General features: G+C 38.5%; 1 protein-coding gene across 1 annotated transcript; it reads left to right on the top strand.

Annotated features, from left to right (window-relative positions):
* Positions 1-1,206: 1,206 nt before the first annotated feature.
* Positions 1,207-5,047, top strand: LOC116028371 (probable 1-deoxy-D-xylulose-5-phosphate synthase, chloroplastic). Its single transcript, XM_031270076.1, has 9 exons — positions 1,207-1,617; positions 1,857-1,991; positions 2,121-2,285; positions 2,366-2,516; positions 2,689-2,960; positions 3,050-3,323; positions 3,444-3,751; positions 3,839-4,405; positions 4,775-5,047. Exons 1-9 carry the CDS (start codon positions 1,480-1,482, stop codon positions 4,922-4,924), a joined length of 2,160 nt encoding a protein of 719 aa, XP_031125936.1. The 5' UTR covers positions 1,207-1,479; the 3' UTR covers positions 4,925-5,047.
* The last annotated feature ends 16,627 nt before the right edge of the window (positions 5,048-21,674 follow it).

Below are 21,674 nucleotides of genomic sequence, written 5' to 3'. Positions count from 1 at the left end.
TTTAAAATAAGCTATAAGTTCTACCAAATAGAATTATATGCTTTAGTAAGTACAGAAGGTTGCTTTTTGTATTGTTTTTTTTTTATTTTTTAGTATTATTATTTTATTATTGTATTATGATGTGATATAAAAGTGATATTATAATCTCATATAAAAGTGATCATAACTTTTGCAAGTGAGAACGCATGTATAGAAAAATATAAAAGAATTATAAAAATTTTGATATGTAAAAGTGACTCGTCAGAAAATATTACATAGACCGGAAAAAAAAAAAGAGCTTAATAATGTGTTTAGATAAACAGGTCTCTCTGGCTTTTGCACACTGAGACTGTGTACTGGGGCTCTGTCCCTCCTGACTCTATTTCCGCGTTTTTGCATTAATATATCTGGTTGCTTTGTTTAAAAAAAAAATAAACAAGTCTCTTTTTCAAAAAAAAAAAAAAAAAAAACAAGGGTGCGTTTGGAAAGCAGGAAAATGACTTCTGGAAAATATTTCTGAAAAATGAGTTCATTTTCCGTGTTTGGATGTACTCCGGAAAACTGTCTTTGAGTGTTTGGTTCATTTTTCGGAAAATGAGTAGAAATATATAATTATATATTTTTATTATTTTATTTAAAATATAAAAATATATAAACTAATAATATTTATTTTAAATTAATTAATTAAAAATATTAATAAAAAAAAGGACGGCGGCTGCCCAGTTTCCGGCGGAAACCAGTCCGCCGACTGAGGAGGGACGGCTTGTTCCGTCCCTCCTCGCTATGGAGCCTTGTTCCCATTTCCGGAAAACGACTTTCGGACTTTTTGTCCGGAAGTTATTTTCCCGAATTTTGCATTGATTTTCCATGGTCAACGAAAAATGTTTTCCGTTGACCACGTTTTCCTGCTGTTGCCAAACACACGAAGCCCCAACCGGGCTTCCAAACACACCCTAAAACCAAAAAGGTGAGTGCCCCTTCGAGGACATCCCATAAAAACCAAAAAGGTGAGTGAAATTGGAAGTGACACTCACACCTTCCTGGCTTCCCCTATCCTAGAAAAAAAATATTTCCCTGTACATTATCACTTCTTCCTATCCATTTCCGATTTCTGCTAACGTGGCCCAATAGCAATCCGCTTGACCGTCTCTTTCCAGAATCTCTTGGTAACTAAACTCACACTATATATAGTCAACCAAACAGTCCTTTCTTCTCAAATTTCCCTCTCCAAAACCAAAAGACTCCTGGTTCCCCCTCCATTAAAGCCTCACATGCACTCCAATTTTCAAAAATCTTCCATTTTCAGTGCCTTTACCCACCGTCACAATTGCTATTTTCTTGAGAATTCTTTTTATTTTCTTTCTTTCTCTCTGTGTTTTGGTCAAAAGTTGCATAACCAGCAGTAGTGGCTAGTGGCAGTAGTGGCACTACCATTACCATTAGACTTCCTGACTTTTTTGGATTCTTATAGTCCTCTGCGTCTTCTTCACTGCACACAAAATGGCTCTCTGTACATGTGCGTCTCCAGGGAATTTGAGCAGGTTTGTGGGTTCAGATCTTCAAAAGCCAAGACCTTTCGGCTCTCACTGGTTGCATGGATCAGATCTGCATCTTCACTTTCAAAATAAGCCGTGTCAGGTTAGAGATTCTGTTTAATCTTTGAATGGTCAGATGTAGTCATTCAGGGTTTTCTAGCATTTTTTTTTTTCATTTTGGGCATAAATGATTGTTCTCAATTTTCTATGACAAATATATGTGTCCATGAATGCATATTATAACATAATATGACTTATCTATCACTCGGGTGGTTGTAGAATACCTGAGCTGAGCTGTATTTGGCTATGAATTCCTGATTGTTCTGCTTTATTTGTTTATAGATCAACTACAAGAAAAGATCAAGTGGGGTTAAGGCATCACTAGCAGAGAACGATGAGTATTACTCACAGAGACCACCAACTCCTATTTTGGACACTATAAACTATCCAATTCACATGAAGAATCTGTCTATAAAGGTAAGGAGTTATGTAAAGAAATTATCAAAGTCAGTTCTCTATCTATTATCTAAAAGTATGATTTTAAACTGCTGTGTTGCATATTCATGTGTATGAAGTATGAACACTGATATGAATTTTAAATAATAGGAACTGAATCAACTTGCAAACGAGCTCCGCTCTGATGTAATATTCAATGTTTCAAAGACTGGGGGTCACCTTGGCTCCAGTCTTGGTGTTGTTGAGCTGACAGTGGCCCTTCATTATGTCTTCAACGCACCACAAGATAAGATACTATGGGATGTTGGTCATCAGGTAATGGTTGGTTTCAGCAACATTCTGTTCATTGTCCTTAGTATGTATGGGTTGTGAAGGTGATGTGTTGAATTCTGCAGTCGTACCCTCATAAAATTTTGACTGGTAGAAGGGAGAAGATGCCAACAATTAGACAGACGAATGGGCTGTCAGGCTTTACTAAGCGCTCAGAGAGCGAGTACGATTGTTTTGGGACTGGCCACAGTTCAACCACCATCTCTGCAGGCTTAGGTTGTCTTTCTTTTACTTCCTTCCATCTAATTTATGACAAACATGGAATCTGAAATCTATTTGTTTCAAGCTAGCTTTCCTCTTCTGTCATGGTTCATAGTCTTGTTAATAACCCTATCTTCTTTAGTTCAGAGCCATGCTCTTTTCTGAAGTTTAATATCATGGCTGACAGGAATGGCTGTGGGAAGAGACCTGAAAGGAAGGAAAAACAATGTTATTGCTGTTATAGGTGATGGTGCCATGACAGCAGGTCAGGCTTATGAAGCAATGAACAATGCGGGTTACCTGGATTCTGACATGATTGTTATCCTTAATGACAACAAACAAGTCTCTTTACCAACTGCTACCCTAGACGGGCCAATTCCTCCTGTAGGGGCTCTCAGTAGAGCTTTGAGCAGGTTACAGTCCAACCGGCCTCTTAGAGAACTGAGAGAAGTTGCTAAGGTTAGAGCATGACTAAGAAATGTTCCAGGGAGAGAATAAGATACTGAAGAACTTGAGATTAAGAAAGTTTGTTATTGAAATTTGTGCAGGGAGTTACAAAGCAGATTGGGGGACCGATGCATGAGCTTGCAGCAAAGGTTGATGAATATGCTCGCGGGTTGATCAGTGGCTCTGGATCAACACTGTTTGAAGAGCTTGGACTTTATTATATTGGTCCAGTTGATGGCCACAACATTGATGATCTTGTATCTATTCTGCAAGAAGTCAAGAGCACAAAGACTACTGGTCCAGTTCTAATCCATGTTGTTACTGAGAAGGGGAGAGGCTATCCTTATGCTGAAAAAGCAGCAGACAAATACCATGGTAACCAATCAATCAATCAACTTATGCATAATCCATCACTTGAAAATTTGAACCTATGAATATCTTAGTCCATCATTTTCTTGCTACTTGTTGCCTCATGTGTTATACTACTACTTGCAGGAGTGACCAAATTTGATCCTGCAACTGGAAAACAATTCAAAGCCAGTGCCAAAACCCAGTCTTATACAACATACTTTGCAGAAGCTTTGATTGCAGAAGCAGAGGCAGATAAAGACATAGTTGCAATCCATGCTGCCATGGGGGGTGGGACAGGCTTGAACCTTTTCCAACGCCGTTTCCCAACACGCTGCTTTGATGTTGGGATAGCAGAACAGCATGGAGTAACTTTTGCTGCTGGGTTGGCCTGTGAAGGCCTTAAGCCTTTCTGTGCAATATATTCATCTTTCATGCAAAGAGCTTATGACCAGGCAAGTCGCCATTTTCTGCTTCTTTCTAAACTAAGCCTCTGAAGTTACTTTCACAACTATCTTATATCAAATTTGGGTTATATCCAGGTAGTGCATGATGTGGATTTACAGAAGCTGCCTGTAAGGTTTGCAATGGACAGGGCAGGTCTGGTTGGATCTGACGGTCCCACACATTGTGGCGCTTTTGATGTTACCTTCATGGCATGCCTTCCAAACATGGTAGTGATGGCTCCTTCTGATGAGGCTGAGCTATTTCATATGGTAGCAACTGCTGCCGCCATAGATGACAGACCAAGCTGTTTGCGGTACCCAAGAGGGAATGGGGTGGGTGTTGTGCTGCCGCCTGGCAACAAAGGCACCCCTCTCGAGGTTGGTAGAGGCCGGATATTGATGGAAGGGGAGAGAGTGGCTCTTGTGGGATATGGAACAGCAGTGCAGAGCTGCTTATCTGCAGCTGCTTTATTGGAAACTCGTGGTTTACGAGTAACTGTTGCAGATGCAAGGTTTTGCAAGCCTTTGGACCATGCTCTTATACGCAGCTTGGCAAAGTCACACGAGGTGATGATCACTGTGGAGGAAGGATCAATAGGGGGTTTTGGATCTCATGTTGCTCAGTTTATGGCTCTAGATGGTCTCCTTGATGGCAATTTAAAGGTAAGGCTAAAACAACATACTAATTACCTGCAACTATTTAAAAAAGAAAAAAAAAAAAAACTTCATCATTATACACAGAAAGGATCAAGATCAATGTCTTTAAATTTCACTCAAAGAGTCAAAGCACACTAACAAACTGTTGAATATTTCTACAATATCGATAGTACATTAGTACCTGATACAACCATGTAGGAAATGCATACTTGTAACGAGTACTATTAACACCTTACACCAGTACTTGATGTATGCCTACATGAGTGTACCAGATATTATCAATACCACAGAGAAAACCTTTGTCAATAAAACCCATATTGATTGAAAGGGGTACTTAATAAGTTCTTGTTTAAAGCCATAATGTAACTTGTGCAGTGGAGGCCCGTGGTTCTTCCAGATCGTTATATTGATCATGGAGCTCCTGCTGACCAATTGGCAGAAGCTGGTCTCACGCCATCCCATATCGCTGCGACAGTATTTAACATTCTGGGACAAGCAAGAGAGGCTCTGGAGATCATGACATAGCACTAAACTCATTGTAATGTTGTGCGTATTAACTTCACTAATGTAAAAAGGCAGATATTTATGTATGACATTATCAATGTTTTAACCACCAAATAGAGGTTTTTTTCTTTCTTTCTTTCTTCATTTCGGTATCACTAAGAGCATCCATATCAGTTTGGTTTTTTGAACAATTTTTTAGAAGCCATATACCAAATAGAGTGAGAAAGAGAAAATAGAAGGAAAAAAGAAAAAAAGGAAAACAACATTGTTAGTGGTGGTCTCTCTTTCTCTCCTTGAAACCCACAAAAAATCATCATTTGGAGGAGTTAAAATTTGATTTTCTCTACTTCTCTAACATTCACCTCACCATGGGCTCCACAAAAAAACCAATGAAAATCCACTAGTGTGGATGCTCTGAAAAACTTTCAACATTTAAGACACTTCTCTTCGAAGTTCAAAGTTCAAAGTCTAGCAATTTTCATCATCATTAAGTCTAGCAATTTTCAAAGTTCAAAGTCTAGCAATTTCAACACTAAGTGAGAAATAATTATGCACATATTTGTATGATGAATTGAGTTTCTCTAAGACACTTCTCTTCGAAGTTCAAAGTCTAGCAATTTTCATCATCATTAAGTCATTGTCAAAAGTAAATTCTCTCAAGGCAGAAAGAAAGACAATAACTTATAGATTTTCAATTTAGAAAACAAGATTGAACTGCATCTAATGCATAAAAATCTCTTATCTCTTATCTCTTATCTCTTATATATATACTAATAAAGTCACAAGATTTTACAAATAATATTGGTTAAATTTCCCTCCAAAACCACCTTCTAAATATATGGGATATTATGGTTGACCAATGGGATTCAAATCAACAAATGGTGAGTGTTAAAATGAGAGTTCCTATTCTGGGGGAGATTAATATATCTTTTGTGTATGCAAGCTGCAATAGAAATGTCAGACTGGAATTATGGGATCAGATTGAGGTAAAATCAGAGAGTATGGGTAGAGAGAATAAGTAGGTGGTGATGGGTGATTTCAATTGCATTCTGAGAGGAGATGAAAAGAGAGGTGGTCAACCATACAACATGTCAAAAAGCTTAGATTTCCAACACTGTGTGGATAATTTGGGTTGAGAGAGATTGCTTTTTATGGGAATACATATACTTGGTGGAATGGTAGGAGAGGGAGCCAGGCAGTCTGGGAGAGGTTAGACAGGGGTTTTATCAATGAGTTTTGGGAGGAGAGTTTTAGAACTCATGTGCATCATTTGTCAAAAGCTTCATCAGATCAGTTCATCAGATCATGCTCCCCTTATCATGGAGGTTAATGCTCATGTTTACATGGGCAAAAACCTTTCAGATATTTAAATGTATGGGGGGAGTATGAGCAACTTCTGGGGGTTGTTCAAAAGGCATGGGAGGGGAGGGTAGATGGGAATGAGATGTACACTTTTGTAACAAAACAGAAAAGAGTGAAAGAAGTTCTGAAAAAATGGAATTGGGAGACTTTTGGGAATATTTTTGAGAAGGTAAAAGAGTTAGAGGAGAGGGTGAGGGAGTTGGAGGAGAGGTTGCAAGCTGATTCAACAGATGAGAGTTTATTAGAATACAAACTGGCTCAAGCTAGGTTACAAAAGCAAGTGAGAATTGAGGAGATGTATTGGCAACAAAAGGCTCATTCTCAATGGGTAGTGGAGGGAGAGAAAAACTCTAAATATTTTCATGGGATTGTTAAGGAGAGGAGGGCAAGGCAAGTGATTCACAAAATTAAAAATCAAGAGGGAGTTTGGGTGGAGGAACAAGATCAAATAGCAGGAATGGCTGTGGAATACTTCCAGCAGCTATTCACTACTGAACAAATAATTCATGATCCTTTGGTGTTTAATTGTTTGCAGGCAGTTGTGACTGAGGAGGAAAACAGAGCTCTCATAGCTGAGCCATCTCTGGATGAAATCAGGGCCAATGTGTTCAGCATGGATCCAAATAGTGCTGATGGCCCTGATGGATTTGGAGGTGGCTTTTATCAAACATGTTGGCAAATCATAAAGGAGGATCTGCACAGAGTGGTAAGTTGCTTCTTTGCTGGGAAAAGTTTAATTAGATCAATTACAAGCACTTCCATTGATTTAATTCCAAAAGTTGAGAACCCTGCGAGTTTTGGGGACTTCAGACCAATAAGTTTGAGTAATTTTTGCAGAAAAATAATATCAAAGATAATGGTTCAAAGACTGGCAGGGGTTCTCACTAGAATTATATCCCCAGTCCAGTCTGGTTTTGTGAAAGATAGAAGCATAACTGATAATATACTATTGGCACAAGAAATCTGTCATGGAATGAATGTTTTGAATGAGGATGTTGTTTTAAAACTTGATATGACTAAGGCTTATGACAGAATGGATTGGGGATGTGTTCAGTGGGTTCTTGAAAAATTTGGGTTTTGTGAAAAATGGACTGAGTTGGTGAAAAACACAATAAATAATATATGGTATTCTGTTTATTGTTAATGGGGAGGCAAAGGGTTTCTTTCATTCCTCTAGAGGTTTGAGACAAGGAGACCCTTTGTCTCCTAGTTTGTTCATTTTAGCTGCAGAATTAGTATCAAGAATGCTAAGTTAGAAGAGGGTCTTATTTACACAACCAGAGGGTGGGCCACAAGTTGGGCATCTTGCTTTTGCAGATGATATGGTGATATTCACCTCTGGGAAGAATGGAGGAGTGGAGGAAGTGATGGAGGTACTTGAAAAGTATGAACAACAGTCAGGGCAGTTGATTAATAGGGGGAAAAGTGCATTCTACATGCACAAGAGGGCCACTGAGAGTGCAATCAGGAGGATGAAGGAAATAACAAAATGCCAACACAAGCAGTTCCCTGTGTATCAAGGAAGGAAGAGGGTGAGCTTATTCACAGGTTTAATTGAGAAAATAGCAGCTAAGTGTAGAGGGTGGCACACAAGAATGTTATCCCAGGGTGGGAAAGCTGTTTTAATAAAGTCTGTACTACAAACAATGCCATCTCATGTGTTTTATGCCATCAACCCTCCTAAGGCTGTAATACCCCGTATTGTCCTAACATTATTATAAATATTTTCAAAAATGGATTATTATTATTATTTTATATAAATCTAACTATTTTGTTATGGGCATTGGGTCAACTTATTTTTATTTTACTACTTAAATCCCTAAGCCCAAATGTGATTATTTCGTAATGTTCTGAACCTAACTTTAGCCCAATTCCAAATTAATTATTTTAGCCCAATTTTTTTGGCCCATTTATAATTCTCTAATTTTTCTACCGTAACTATATCTGTTTTAACCCATAACAGTCTAACCAAAGATATTTTCCCTTACCCACCACAAAAATGTGACAAGTGTCACTTTCTATACCACATGTTTTCATCCTTATCTTATAAGATAAGCTTGATCTCCCATATGTCTTTCTCTTCAAGATTTGTCTTCCTTTCCCTTTTGCCTATATATAGAGGGGTTGTGTGGTGAGGAAAAATCAGGAGAAGTGAGGAGAGAAATCATATATGTGTGGGAGAAGGATTGGGCAAGTGAAGTAGAAGAGTTGGTTATAGGTAAGATTTATGTCTATCCAAAATTTATTTTACCCCAAATCAAAATATTTAATATGTGCTTATGTGATATTATGTTTAAATGATTTTGTGAAAATGTGAGTACATGTCTTATGAAATTATTTGATGTGAATACATATTGTTTGTTCTTGTGATTGTTAGTGAAATTATTAGATTTATAGAGATTATGATAAGTAATGAAATTATGATGTTGAAGAGATTTGGTGATGAAATTATTGGTATATGGATTATGAAAAGGAAAATATTGGTATGTGGATATTATGAATATGAAGGTTATAGACATAAGATATGACATTGAATAAGTAATTTTGGGTTATAGATGTAAGATATGATATTTTGAAGGATATGGTTATTTATATATTTTGTCCCGGAGGGTGGTGATACTTGGAGGTTTTGAACTATCCTTTATGACTATTATTATTATGATTATGATTATGATGATGAGAGTTGAGATCTCTCTATTTGGTTTTGGCCACCGGTTCGTGGATTCGTCCAGTTGGTTTGGATTTGGTTTTGGCCACCGGTTCGTGGATTCGTCCGGTTGGTTCGGTATTGGTTTGGAAGTTGAAACTTTCCATTTGGATCCATTCCTCCTTGATATTTTATATAATAACTATTTTTGGATATATGAAAAGTTTAATCAATTATTTGAAGAATTATCTTTGGTGGTTATTGGGAATTGTGAGAGTTTGGACACTCTCTATTTGGTGGTTATTTTGAGAGATTGAGATTATCTCTTTGGTATTTATTTTGAGAGAATGGAATTATCTTTTGGATGTTTATTTAGAGATATTGGAATTATCTATTTGATAATTATTTTGAGATATTGGAGTTATTCCTTTGGTATTTATTTTGAGAGTTGGAAATCTCTCTATTGGTGAATAAGTTTTGGTTTAAAGGAATTTTGAGTAGTGATGATATTATGATATATATTGAGGAAATTGTTATATGGAAAAGTTAAGATAAAGATATTATTATGATATGTATTGAGGAAATTGTTATATGGAAATATTGATATAAAGATTGTATATGGTGAATCTTGAGGAAATAGTTGTTGAACGATTTTGGATTATGAAATAGGCAATGACCTTATCTCCTGGAAATTTTATAGATATTTTTGGTATGTATTTTTATACATATTTGAATGTGTATGATTTCCTCAAGATATACTTCTAATGGATTAAAGATGATTTATATTGATGAGATTAAAAATGCCATGTTAAGGGGTTGAAATTTATTATGTGGAAATTTATGTGCTCCAAAGTGCTATGTGCAAAATGTTTTACGGGGTAGAGTATGTCTTACCAGCCGTCATGCTGACTTTGTTTCTACCATAGTGTTTTTGCAGGAAATATTTGACATGGCACTTGGCATGAGAGTGAATCGTTGTATAAAGATTTTATTGTACCATTAGGAATTCCACCATTGTAATAGTAATTTTGGTAGTAGGTTTTGCCTGTGCGTTTGAGTATAAGAGAGATACTCGAACGTGGCATAACACCCCTTTTTCCTTTTAGTTGTTGTTTAAGCTTCCGCTGTTGTATAAAAAAAAATTAAATTATACCCGTATTTTCGGTAGTGGAAAAAGTGGGGTGTTACAGGCAGTGGTGAAACAAATAGAGAAATTGCTTGCAGGTTTTTTCTGGGGAAAATCAGAAGGTAGAAAAAGGCACCATTGGAGTTCTTGGAAAAATTTAGCCAAGCCAAAGAAGGAAGGAGGGGTGGGTTTTGTTGGGCTGCAGGACATGATTGATGCAGCAGAAGCTAAGCTTTGGTGGAAATTTAGAAAGGGAGGAACAATTTGGTCAGAGTTTTTAATGTCAAAATACTGTAAGGGATCCCATCCAGTGGTAAGAGGTTAGCAATATAAAGATTCTCATATTTGGAGAAGAATGGTGGAAATAAGGGAGAAAGTAGAGCCAGAGATTGAATGGAGAATAGGGGAAGGGAATCTAAGTGTATGGTGGTATGATTGGTCTGGAAAAGGTGTTGTTGCAAATGTTTTGAATTTGAGAGGAAAAAGAAAAGCAAAGGAGAGGTTGAGAGAGGGATGGGAAAATGGTAGACTTAGTTTGCAGAAGTTTGGCATTCAAAGAGATGATTTGGCATAAGGTGTAATCATAAGAGAAGGTTATGCAGATAAAATGATTTGGAAACCTACAAAAGGAGAGTTCACTTTAAAATCAGCTAAGGCAAATATGAGACAGCAGGTTCCAAATCAAACAATGGGACTATATGGTGCAAGAAAATATGGAGTAAAAGGGTTCTATGGAAAATGTCTTTCTTAGCTTGGAGGGTGTTTAAGAAAAAGCTACCTTTGGATGATGTTTTGAGGAAAATGGGGTATAACATTGTTTCTAAATGTGTATGTTGTGTGCAGCCAGGTTGTGAAACTGTGCAGCATGTTTTTGGATTGGGAGAGACAGCTAGGCAGGTGTGGGATTATTTTGCTAAATCAATAGGCATGAGAATTCAAGTGAGAAGTGAAAGACATGTATGTTATGAATGGTGGGGGTTGAGAATAAAGAATAGAATGATAAAGTACATAGCTGATAGGTTACCTGTGTTAATTTTATGGGAGCTATGGGTCAATTTTGCTCACTGTAAATATGGTGGAGGGAAGTCTTCTGCAAAGAGGGTGATTTATAAAGTTGTGAGAGATGTAACTGATTGCATTCAAAGAAAGTGGCCCTCATGGGACCCTCTGCCTCCAAACTGGAATTTTATTCTTAAAAAGGCAGAGGGTTTTGGCTGTGGGAGAATAATTCAAAGGTCCAGTTGGTGTAGGCCTTTACCCTGAAGTGTGAAAGTGAACTGGACTGTATCAAGTGATAGAATGAGATGTGGTTTTTTTGCAAGAAATGCTAAGGGAATGTTCTGTTTGGCAGGTGTTTACTCTTGCTCTGTTGATGCTGATCTAAAGGTCCTGATTATTGGGATGCTTAATGACTACCTAACATGGTGCAAAAGGAAATATATTGGATCTGTGTATTTGGAAACAGAGGATTGGAGGGAAGTTGGAGATGGCATTGATGATCACCCTCGTATGAAAATTCAGAAGATACAATGTGCTGAAAAGGTTAATTGTGTGGCTAGATGTTTGGTCAATAGCTGCACAGGGAGCAATATGGTCTTTTGGAAAAAGGAGGGGTTACCTAGGAGTTTGGGAAGAATCCTTGCTCTTGAGGGCATCCCTCATTTTGTGGTTGCTCCTGGTGTTGATGTAATATGATTGTCCTTGGGTTAAACTGGGGAGGGTACCAAATGTGGGACCCTGGGGGTGGTTGTGTGGTAAAATGAGTGATGTTTGAGAGGAAAAAGTGAGGTTTGAGTGGAATTATGAGTGGATGCTATGAGAAAAGGAGAAGAGTGTAAGTGAAAAATTGAGTGGTGATGACAGAAAGAGGAAGAGGCGAGGAAAATGAGGTAATACTAGAGTTGTATAGAGGGAGTTATACTGAGCTAAAAAACATAAACAAAATACATCAAAAAAAAAAAAAAAAGAGAGACAAAAGTGATAGGAGGATATGAACACTTTTACTAACTGAATTTTTGCAGCTGTAGGATCATTTTATGACATAGCAGATAAGGAAAGGAGAAGACAGCTTAGGATTGTAGTGTGGACTCCAGGGAGGTCAAATGGACTGAGGAGAAAATACAGCAGCAACAGGAATGCATAGCAGCTACAGCAATGATGCCAAAAGTGGTTGAGCTGGTTCTGGTTTTGTGTGTGATCATATGTTTGAATTTTGCTTAACTGAGATCTGTTTTATATCTAAGAGTAGGGGTAGGGGCCGGGGGCTGTTAAATAAGGGTTCTTCTTGCATACATCCTTAGTCTCCCTTACCCTTATTGATTTGAGTGTCTCACATGTTTTGGTATAGCATACATATTGAGGTGGGAGTACCTTGGAGTAGATGATAAAGTAATATGTTGTTTGATGCTTTGATAAATAGCTGTATGGTGGAGGAGGTGTTGGAATGAAAAAAAAAAAAAAAGCATTGTTTGGTGTATGGAGAGCCATTGCTTAGCACATGAGTCGCATGACCTACCCCGGTTAAACCACGGAGATCTGTACCGGGATGGTTGACTTGTGTGCTAAGGGTGGTGGTGAGGGAGCCATTGCTTGGTCACACGAGTCTTAAGCCTTCAGTGGTAAAATACGGAGCTCCGTACACTTGAAGGTGATTGGTGAGATCAAGGGTGGAGTTGGTGAGTTCTATCGCTTGGCTTGAGGTTCATGAAGGTCCCTAGGGAGAAAATACAGAGCTCTGTACCCCGGGGATTGAGGCTTGAGTCAATGGTAGAGGGTGATGATTTTTGCTATTCGGGTATCGGTCCCACCCTCTTGTGTGGGATTGAAAACATGATGATTACATTTTTGAGATTGATATATGGTTTGGGAGTACACGATATATGCATTTAGAACTCTTAGAAATGGTTTGCCTTACTAGGCTCTTTTTATGTATAGCAGTTGAGCAGCTTTAGTGAAGGCTTTAGCCTCGTTGTTGCAGAGGTCACTTTTGGGCCCTGTGTGTATAGACTCTTTTTTATCTATGGAATTACAGTTTTTTTAAATATATATATATATAATTAAATATTAAAGACTTGACCAATGAAAGTGGCAAATTATGCTATGGACTCGGGTCCACCTTGCAAGGTGGACCCGAGTCTATGTTCATAATTTTATAACTATATATTTACAATTTTAGAACTCTATATTCACAATTTATATATGTAATTTTGAGCTCTATGTTCACAATTTTAGAACTCTATGTTCACAATATAGAGTTATGAAATTGTGAAGATAGAGTTATAAAATTGTGAACATAGAGTTATGAAAATGTGAACATTGAGTTATGAATTTGTGAACATTGAATTATGAAATTGTGAACATAGAGTTGTAAAACTGTGAACATGGAGTTATGTAAATGTGAACATAAGTTATGAAATTGTGAACATAGACTCGGGTCCACCTTCCATGACAAAACAACTGAATGAAAGTGATACATGCACTAAGAGCATCCTTATCAGTGGGTTTTTTCGCGGTAATTGAGGAATTTTTGTAAATGTGATTAGGAAAGAGAATGTGGGAGAAAGAAAAGAAAAAAGGAAAAGAAAAAGGAAAACAAAACAAAATCTGACATTAAAAATAGAAAAATAAAAAAAAATGAAAAAGGTATATACAAGTCAGAGTGGCCGCCAGCTGGCGGCCACTCTGACTCCACACGCGCCCGCTTGGGGCGCGAAGTGCGCCTCACTTGCGCACTTCGGTCCCTTTTTCCTTTTTTTAAAAAATTTTTTTTTAATTTTTTGATCTGCAAAAGCATGTAAAAACTTAGTTTTTGCAGGAACAAGAAATGCATTAAATTTGATCCTCACATCAGTTTAAGATCAAACCATGGTTCTTATTTACTGACATGATCCTCCCATGCTCCTCCACTGTGGATGCTCTAACAATTCCTACTTTTCTTCTTATACTTTTTTTTTTCAACTTGAGTTTATTTTTCTCTTTTTTTTTTCAACTTGAGCTTCTTCTTTTTTTTTTTTTTAACTTGAACTCTAATTAAGATCTTTTGAATGACATTCATATTGATATTTTTTTTAAAATAAATTCATAGGTACATAAAGTCTTTACTTTACTGTAATATTTATATACATTAAGTCTTGTTTTTATTAAGTACATTTAGTTTAGCATTTTTTATGGCAAAAAATTTGTGAGACAGTCTCATGGGTCTCAATCCATGAGACGAGTCGAATCTTTGATTAATGAGGTCAAAGATCCAGCCCATTAATCAAATATCTGACCCGTCTCACATAGTAAAACCCGTGAGACGGTCTCACATAAGTGTTACTTTTTTGGACATTACAATAATATGAAGGAGGAGCCGGAAGGGAAACACGATGAGCTACAAAGAAACGAATAATATAATGGCAGTTAAGAGACTTATTTATCTTTATTATCTATCATATTGATGTTTAATTTTTACTTATGATTTTTTTGTACTAATTGAAAAAAATGTATAAATCATTAATAAAAAAATAATCTTTAAACTAATAATTATTACATTTTTAATTGATGTTTTAAAATTGGAAACATTTAATTCACAGGTTTCATATGTTTTCATGAATTGCAATAAAAAATTATTTACATATAATTTAAAATTATGCTTCGTATAACAGTGTAAGTGGAATATAATTATAATATAGTTGAAAGTTGGAATTCATATAATTAGTATAGTAAAATAAATATTACTAAAAAAAGAATTTATCTTCAACATATGTTTCTGTATTACACAACCGGATGATTTTTTGAAGCTTCAATCTTTGTGCATGATACAGAATGCAATGTGTCTAATTTTAACTTGAATTCATCTTTGATGCCAAGCCGGATTTAGATATGCAGTAGAAAGAATTAGAGTTTGGATTTAAACAATTAAATTGGTCTTTTATATGTAAAAAGCACAATAAAACAAACTGGATTATTAAAGATTTTACATGGAATGAAGTTTAAGCCGATGGATGTCGACGGTCACAGATCAGCACAATGTTAGGTGTTGATTTCTTTATGATTTAGGTCTTTGTGATACTATCTTCACCTCTATACTGTTATTGAGTGATTTCCTTTGAAATCTTTTTCGGAGTAGCAGATAGAGCTAGTGTCTAAAATGGGAGGAGGGAGATTATTCTGAAAGGCGAGAGGAAGAAGACGAAATGGTTTGGGTTGAAACGTGTTGGAGATAATTATACTTCGACTGCAAGTGGATATTGGGTTGCTTACAAAGATTGGGTCGAAACCCGTACATTATTATTATTATTATTATTATTATTATTATTATTATTATTATTTGTTAATATTATTCTTATTTAAATTATTATTAAAAGAAAATAATAATATATGTATATATTTATTTATGTATTTATTTATTTATATGTTGTGTATTTCAATTATTATTATTTATAAAATAATATAGTTATTTTTTTTTGAAATAAGATAATTAATTCATTAAATCATCAGAAAGATAGTCCACAAGGAAAGGAGGAGGGGTGTCAAACCACTCCCCGCAACCTGACATAGAAACGGCCTCCCTAGCAACCGTATGGGCGGCGCGATTCGCAAATCGCTTAGCAAAACAGAAGTCAACACCATTAATCATGGAAGCAACTTCTTTTACATCATCTAAAATAAAACCAAAAGCATAATTAAAAGAGTTCGAACGTAACGCATAGTAAGCTAATTGAGAATCAGTCTCCACATCAACATCACCCATTCCTGTATCTTTTAACCAACTTAGCGCTTCTCGGATACACAATGCTTCAGCCTCCTTCACCCCATAACAACCCGATATACACAGGCTTTTACATGCAAGAAAACGGCCTTCATCATCACGTAGCACCCAGCCCAGACCCATAGAATTATTAACAACATCCAAAGCCGCATCGGTATTCATTTTCAATCTGCCGTGGCTAGGCTTTCTCCAGGTTTCTATATTTATTCTGGGGGCAGTAGTAGTCTGATCACATTCTTGTACAACCTTCCAGCTAGCAAGGAAATTGAGTGATGAAGTAGCCACCAAATGACGCACAAAAGGGTTTCCTTTCCATACCAGCTCATTTCTGCTACCCCATATACCCCAGCACAAAATAACAAACTTACATTTAATATCTTCATCAAGCACAGCTATTAGAGCAAAAAACCAATCTACAACATTACCTTGCTCATGTTGCACCGCCGGCACCCCAAGTCCAGTCCACAATGGCGCAGCCTCCGGGAACTCCACAAATAAATGGTAGGCAGATTCCTCCACCCCCCCGCACATATGACACACCTGGGAACAAGGAATATGTTTCGTGAGCAATGCATCTCTAGTTGGGAGAAAGGATGAAGCTAATTGCCATGCAAAAAATTTAACCTTGGGTGGGATATTTAAGTTCCATATTAACTGCCAGTTATAGTTCGACTGAAATTCCCCCAGCAGCATTCTGTAGCACGATTTCACTGAATAACACCCTTTTGATTCCCACATCCAAACCCATGCATCTGGAGGCTTTCGCAGGCTTACAGGAATACTTAGAATAATGTTTGCATCTCTAACGTCAAATATGTCCTTCACACAGTCTGCATCCCACCCACTGCCCTGGGTATTAAACAATGTCGAAACCGGTGACATACGAATCGACTCATGCAAAGGTGTTGCAACATAAGGATCCGTAGGAATAGGAAGCCAAGGGTCGGTTCCAATGCATGTGCTCCTTCCATCCCCGATACTCTTTCTGCACCCCATAGTGATTACATTTTGTACCTCAAGCATACCCCTCCATATAAAAGAGGGATTGCTTCCAGCTGTGGCTTCAAAGAACGAATTCTGAGGATAGTAGCGACTCTTGTACACCCGAGCAACAAGAGAATCCGGTCTAGTGATCAACCTCCATGCTTGTTTCCCAAGGAGAGCCAAGTTCATCTCTCGGAGCCTACGAAATCCCAGCCCTCCCTTCTCTTTTGGAGTACACAACCCGGTCCATGATCTCCATCGCAAACCCTTACTATCGCCTGTCGAACCAGTCCACCAAAATTTATTCAGAATTGTCTCTATATCTCTGCACATACCAATTGGCAAAAGGAACACCATCATGGCATAACAAGGCATTGCCTGTAAAACATTCTTAAGCAGTACCTCTCGTCCCGCACGGGAGAGAAACTTAGAGTTCCAACTGCGCACTCGGGTTAAAATTTTATCTTTCAGAAACCCCAATATTGCCTTTTTATTTCTACCTACTAAGGAAGGTAGCCCCAAATATTTTCCTGTCGTATCACCTTGCCTGACTCCTAGGATGTTAATTACCTCAGCTCGTTGTTGCTGCTGGACATTGGTACTAAAGCAAACCAATGATTTTTCGAAATTAATCCTTTGACCAGACGCAGCCGAGTAACTATCCAACACACTCCTCATCTGCACACTCGCAGCCGAGTAACTATCCAACACACTCCTCATCTGCACACTTTCCGCCCTATTTGCACGAAGGAACAGCCTCATCTGCACACTTTCCGCCCTATTTGCACGAAGGAACAGAAAACAGTCATCGGCGAATAAGAGGTGTGAAATAGGTGGTGCCCCTCTCGCTATTATCATTCCGTGTAATAACCCGTGCCGCATTTTATTCTCAATAAGAGCACTTAATCCTTCCGCCACAAGTAGGAATAAATATGGCAAAAGCGGATCACCCTGTCGAAGACCTCTTCCTGGAATGATAGGCCCCAAATGGTATTGCTCATGGAGAATGTGGTATTTAACCGTACTGACCGTTGCATAGATGATGTCCACCCACTTCTGCACGAACCCCATCTTACTCATTATTGCCTGTACAAACCTCCACTCGACCCGGTCATACGCCTTGCTCATGTCCACTTTGAGCGCTGCCACACCCTCTTTACCTTGAGTCTTACGCTTAAGATAATGGTGAGCTTCGTAGGCGAGCATAATATTATCGGTAATTAGTCGGCCAGGTACAAACGCACTCTGAGCATTAGAGATAATTCCATCAAGAATAGGTTTCATTCTATTGGCACAAACTTTCGCTGCAATCTTATATAACACATTACATAGGGCGATCAGGCGTAGGTCTTTCATAGATTCGGGGTTAACCTTCTTCGGAATTAGCACAACAAAGGTGTCATTTGCTTTATGAGGCATGCAACTAGTTTCCATAAATCTTCGACAGAACATAGTTACCTCCCCTCCTACAACATGCCAAAAATGTTGATAAAACCCCGGTCCAAGTCCATCTGGCCCGGGCGACTTATCAGGATGCATTTGGAAGACCCAGTGCGCACTTCTTCTGCACTCACTGGTCGGACAAGTCGTAGATTGTCCTCCGGTTTAACGTGGGATTGAATGCATGATAAAACCTCCTCCATCTGCCCATTCTCAGCTGTAAATAGGTTTTGAAAATATTCCACCATAACATTACCAACCTGCTCAGGCTCATTAACCCATACGCCATCCTCATTCATCAGTCTTCCAATCTTATTCCTTCTCCTTCTCATTTTTACAGAGTTATGAAAGTATTTCGTATTTTGGTCACCCCCTTCCACCAATGCTCTTTAGCTCTCTGTTTCCNTTCTATACGTGCATATTCTGAAAAACCATACTGATCCCTTCTTGCACTCAACTTCCCCAACTGCACCTTGGCCGACTCAATCTTCTTATGGAAATCCCTGTTATAATTCCGGCCCCACTTCCCAATGTCATAACTACACACCGCAATTCTATCGATAATATCTAGCCCCGTCGTTTTGTCCCAACTATGCGAGACTATCTCATTGCATGCCTCCTCCCTTAGCCACATGTTATCAAAACAAAAACGCCTACGACGAGCCGCATGATTAATTACCACCGGGGTGAGCATAATGGGTAAATGGTCGCTGTACGGGCAGATTAACGAACAAGCAGTTGCACCTTCAAACAACGTTAACCAGGTATCTGTGACCAAGAGTCTATCCAATTTTTCTTCCACCATTGCCGGGGTACCACGAGACTTCACCCAGGTAAATTGGTTACCCATGAAAGGAAAATCCTGAAGGCCACAATCAGCCACCGCAGCACGAAAACCAGTTATCAACCAATCCGGATGGGGTACGCGACCATTCTTCTCAGAATGGTGTAACAAATCATTAAAATCACCCATAACAAGCCAAGGTTGGGCACTCAAACCTGATAAATNGCATATTCTGAAAAACCATACTGATCCCTTCTTGCACTCAACTTCCCCAACTGCACCTTGGCCGACTCAATCTTCTTATGGAAATCCCTGTTATAATTCCGGCCCCACTTCCCAATGTCATAACTACACACCGCAATTCTATCGATAATATCTAGCCCCGTCGTTTTGTCCCAACTATGCGAGACTATCTCATTGCATGCCTCCTCCCTTAGCCACATGTTATCAAAACAAAAACGCCTACGACGAGCCGCATGATTAATTACCACCGGGGTGAGCATAATGGGTAAATGGTCGCTGTACGGGCAGATTAACGAACAAGCAGTTGCACCTTCAAACAACGTTAACCAGGTATCTGTGACCAAGAGTCTATCCAATTTTTCTTCCACCATTGCCGGGGTACCACGAGACTTCACCCAGGTAAATTGGTTACCCATGAAAGGAAAATCCTGAAGGCCACAATCAGCCACCGCAGCACGAAAACCAGTTATCAACCAATCCGGATGGGGTACGCGACCATTCTTCTCAGAATGGTGTAACAAATCATTAAAATCACCCATAACAAGCCAAGGTTGGGCACTCAAACCTGATAAATTGCGNTCCCAAATCCCAACTGCACTCGTATTGGTTCTAATTTCTGCTTATTAAGAAACGTTTCCATCAAAAATAAAACATAAGGCCTCTTAGTACGGACCAAATCCGCGAGAACACGAACTGCCGTCGGGTTGCCAAGCCCCCGGCAATTCCAAGCTATGATACTCATAATTCTGGGCGGGCTTGCGACGCAAGACCCGCCATAACCCCGTTTTTTGAACCAGCCAAGTCAACATCCATTATGGTGATAGAAGAGCCTGAGCTGACCCCTGCACTATCCATTTTTCGTTTTTTCTGTTCAATAGACACCATATCCCCTTGCTGCGCATCTTCAGCAATCCCAGTAGTAGGATTACATACAGTGATGACCTCTTTTCCTCTAGCCGAGGCACTACTTCCGTCATTATCCTGCACACCTTTTCCCTTCGGATTATGAACATCAGACCCCTCATGGGCGGGAGAAGTCCAAAGTTTACGCTCAACAGTGGTAACCGGAGCAATCCACCGGTTTCCAGCAGAAGGAATTCCACGTCGCAACCCAGCTCTAAGCCAGGATCCATATGGTTTTTCAGCTTTTGGATCAGATCCCCTATTCACTTTTCCACAAAACTTCTCCCCATGTCCTATGATACCACATAGGAAGCAAAAGGTGGGGAGGCGTTCATATCGGAAGTCAATTATTGCCCAAGTGCCATTATCCCTTTTTAGTTTCATCTGCTTCTTCAGCGGTTTCGCGACATCAAGAGCGACTCGCACCCGATAGAACGTGTGCATAGATCCGTCAAAGTTACGATCATCTGTTTTCACAAAGGCACCCAGGAAAGAGCCGATGGCCTGGACTACTACATCTGACCTGAATCCCATTGGCAGGTTATGGATCTGCACCCAAAAGTCTGCATACTGTAGAGAAACTGCCTCCGGATCTTCTGTCGGAAGCATACGACGCATGACTAGCAAACTTTGTTCGAAAGTCCATGGACCATCTTCTAAAACTCTGATAATATCCGCTTCATTGTAGAACCTTATTAAGAACCGATGCGGTTGAAGTTGACGCATGTTAAGACCCATCCCAAGCCTCCACACGCCTGCCATAGTTTCCTGAAAAAACTGGAACTTGATTGGTTTGTCAGTAACCAACCTTGCGACTGCATAGTACTCCTCCTCTTCGTCTAACGGATTCACTGGGACGTTAGGAACATGCATGGGAGAATCATCATCATCAATATCGGCAAGAGTCAGTTGAGCACACATACCGGCGATGTCGGGATCTGACATGAGGCACGGCGGCGAGAAGAAAAACCAAAACCCTAATACTGCGCAAACGGCAAGAGAGAAAACACTCGCGAAAGGAAGCGAGAGGAAAATAATATAGTTATAATAATATTATTATAAGTATTATTATTAAGAGATCCATTGTTCTAATGAGTTTGGTTATTAGTAAATTAGAAGATCATATTATTGAAGCAAAAGTTATGTCAGGAAATAATTTGGATACTCGAGTTTTGATCTCAAGACTGACATTGATGCCATCATATGAGACAATTCCCTCTCACGTTGTCTTATGCAATGACAATAAATAAGAGCAAGGTCAAAAACTTTCTAATGTTAGATTACTTTTGAATAAACCTGCTTTTATATTATTCTTCAGACAAATGTTGTATTATAATAAAGTTTTTAACCATTTGTAAAGTTTAATATTAATGTTTAGTATTTTTGTAAAATTAGTATTAACTATATTTATATTATTTTGCAATATATGATCGAATTGGATATATGTTTATATTGAGTTGTTTATTTTTGAATAAATAATATTATTATAATGTTGCCGTGCATCGCACCGGTAGCATACTAGTTAAACAA

This window comes from Ipomoea triloba, chromosome 1 (assembly GCF_003576645.1).
Source record: "Ipomoea triloba cultivar NCNSP0323 chromosome 1, ASM357664v1".
NCBI lineage: Eukaryota > Viridiplantae > Streptophyta > Magnoliopsida > Solanales > Convolvulaceae > Ipomoea > Ipomoea triloba.
The sequence above is the reverse complement of the archived record's forward strand: the minus strand, read 5'-3'. Positions and strand labels throughout refer to the sequence as shown.

Excerpts from the sequence above, each read along its gene's own strand:
- LOC116028371 (XM_031270076.1), top strand. The coding sequence starts at position 1,480 with ATGGCTCTCTGTACATGTGCGTCTCCAGGGAATTTGAGCAGGTTTGTG. Across the intron at positions 1,618-1,856 it reads TTCAAAATAAGCCGTGTCAG|ATCAACTACAAGAAAAGATC; the intron begins GTTAGAGATTCT and ends ATTTGTTTATAG. Across the intron at positions 1,992-2,120 it reads TGAAGAATCTGTCTATAAAG|GAACTGAATCAACTTGCAAA; the intron begins GTAAGGAGTTAT and ends TTTAAATAATAG.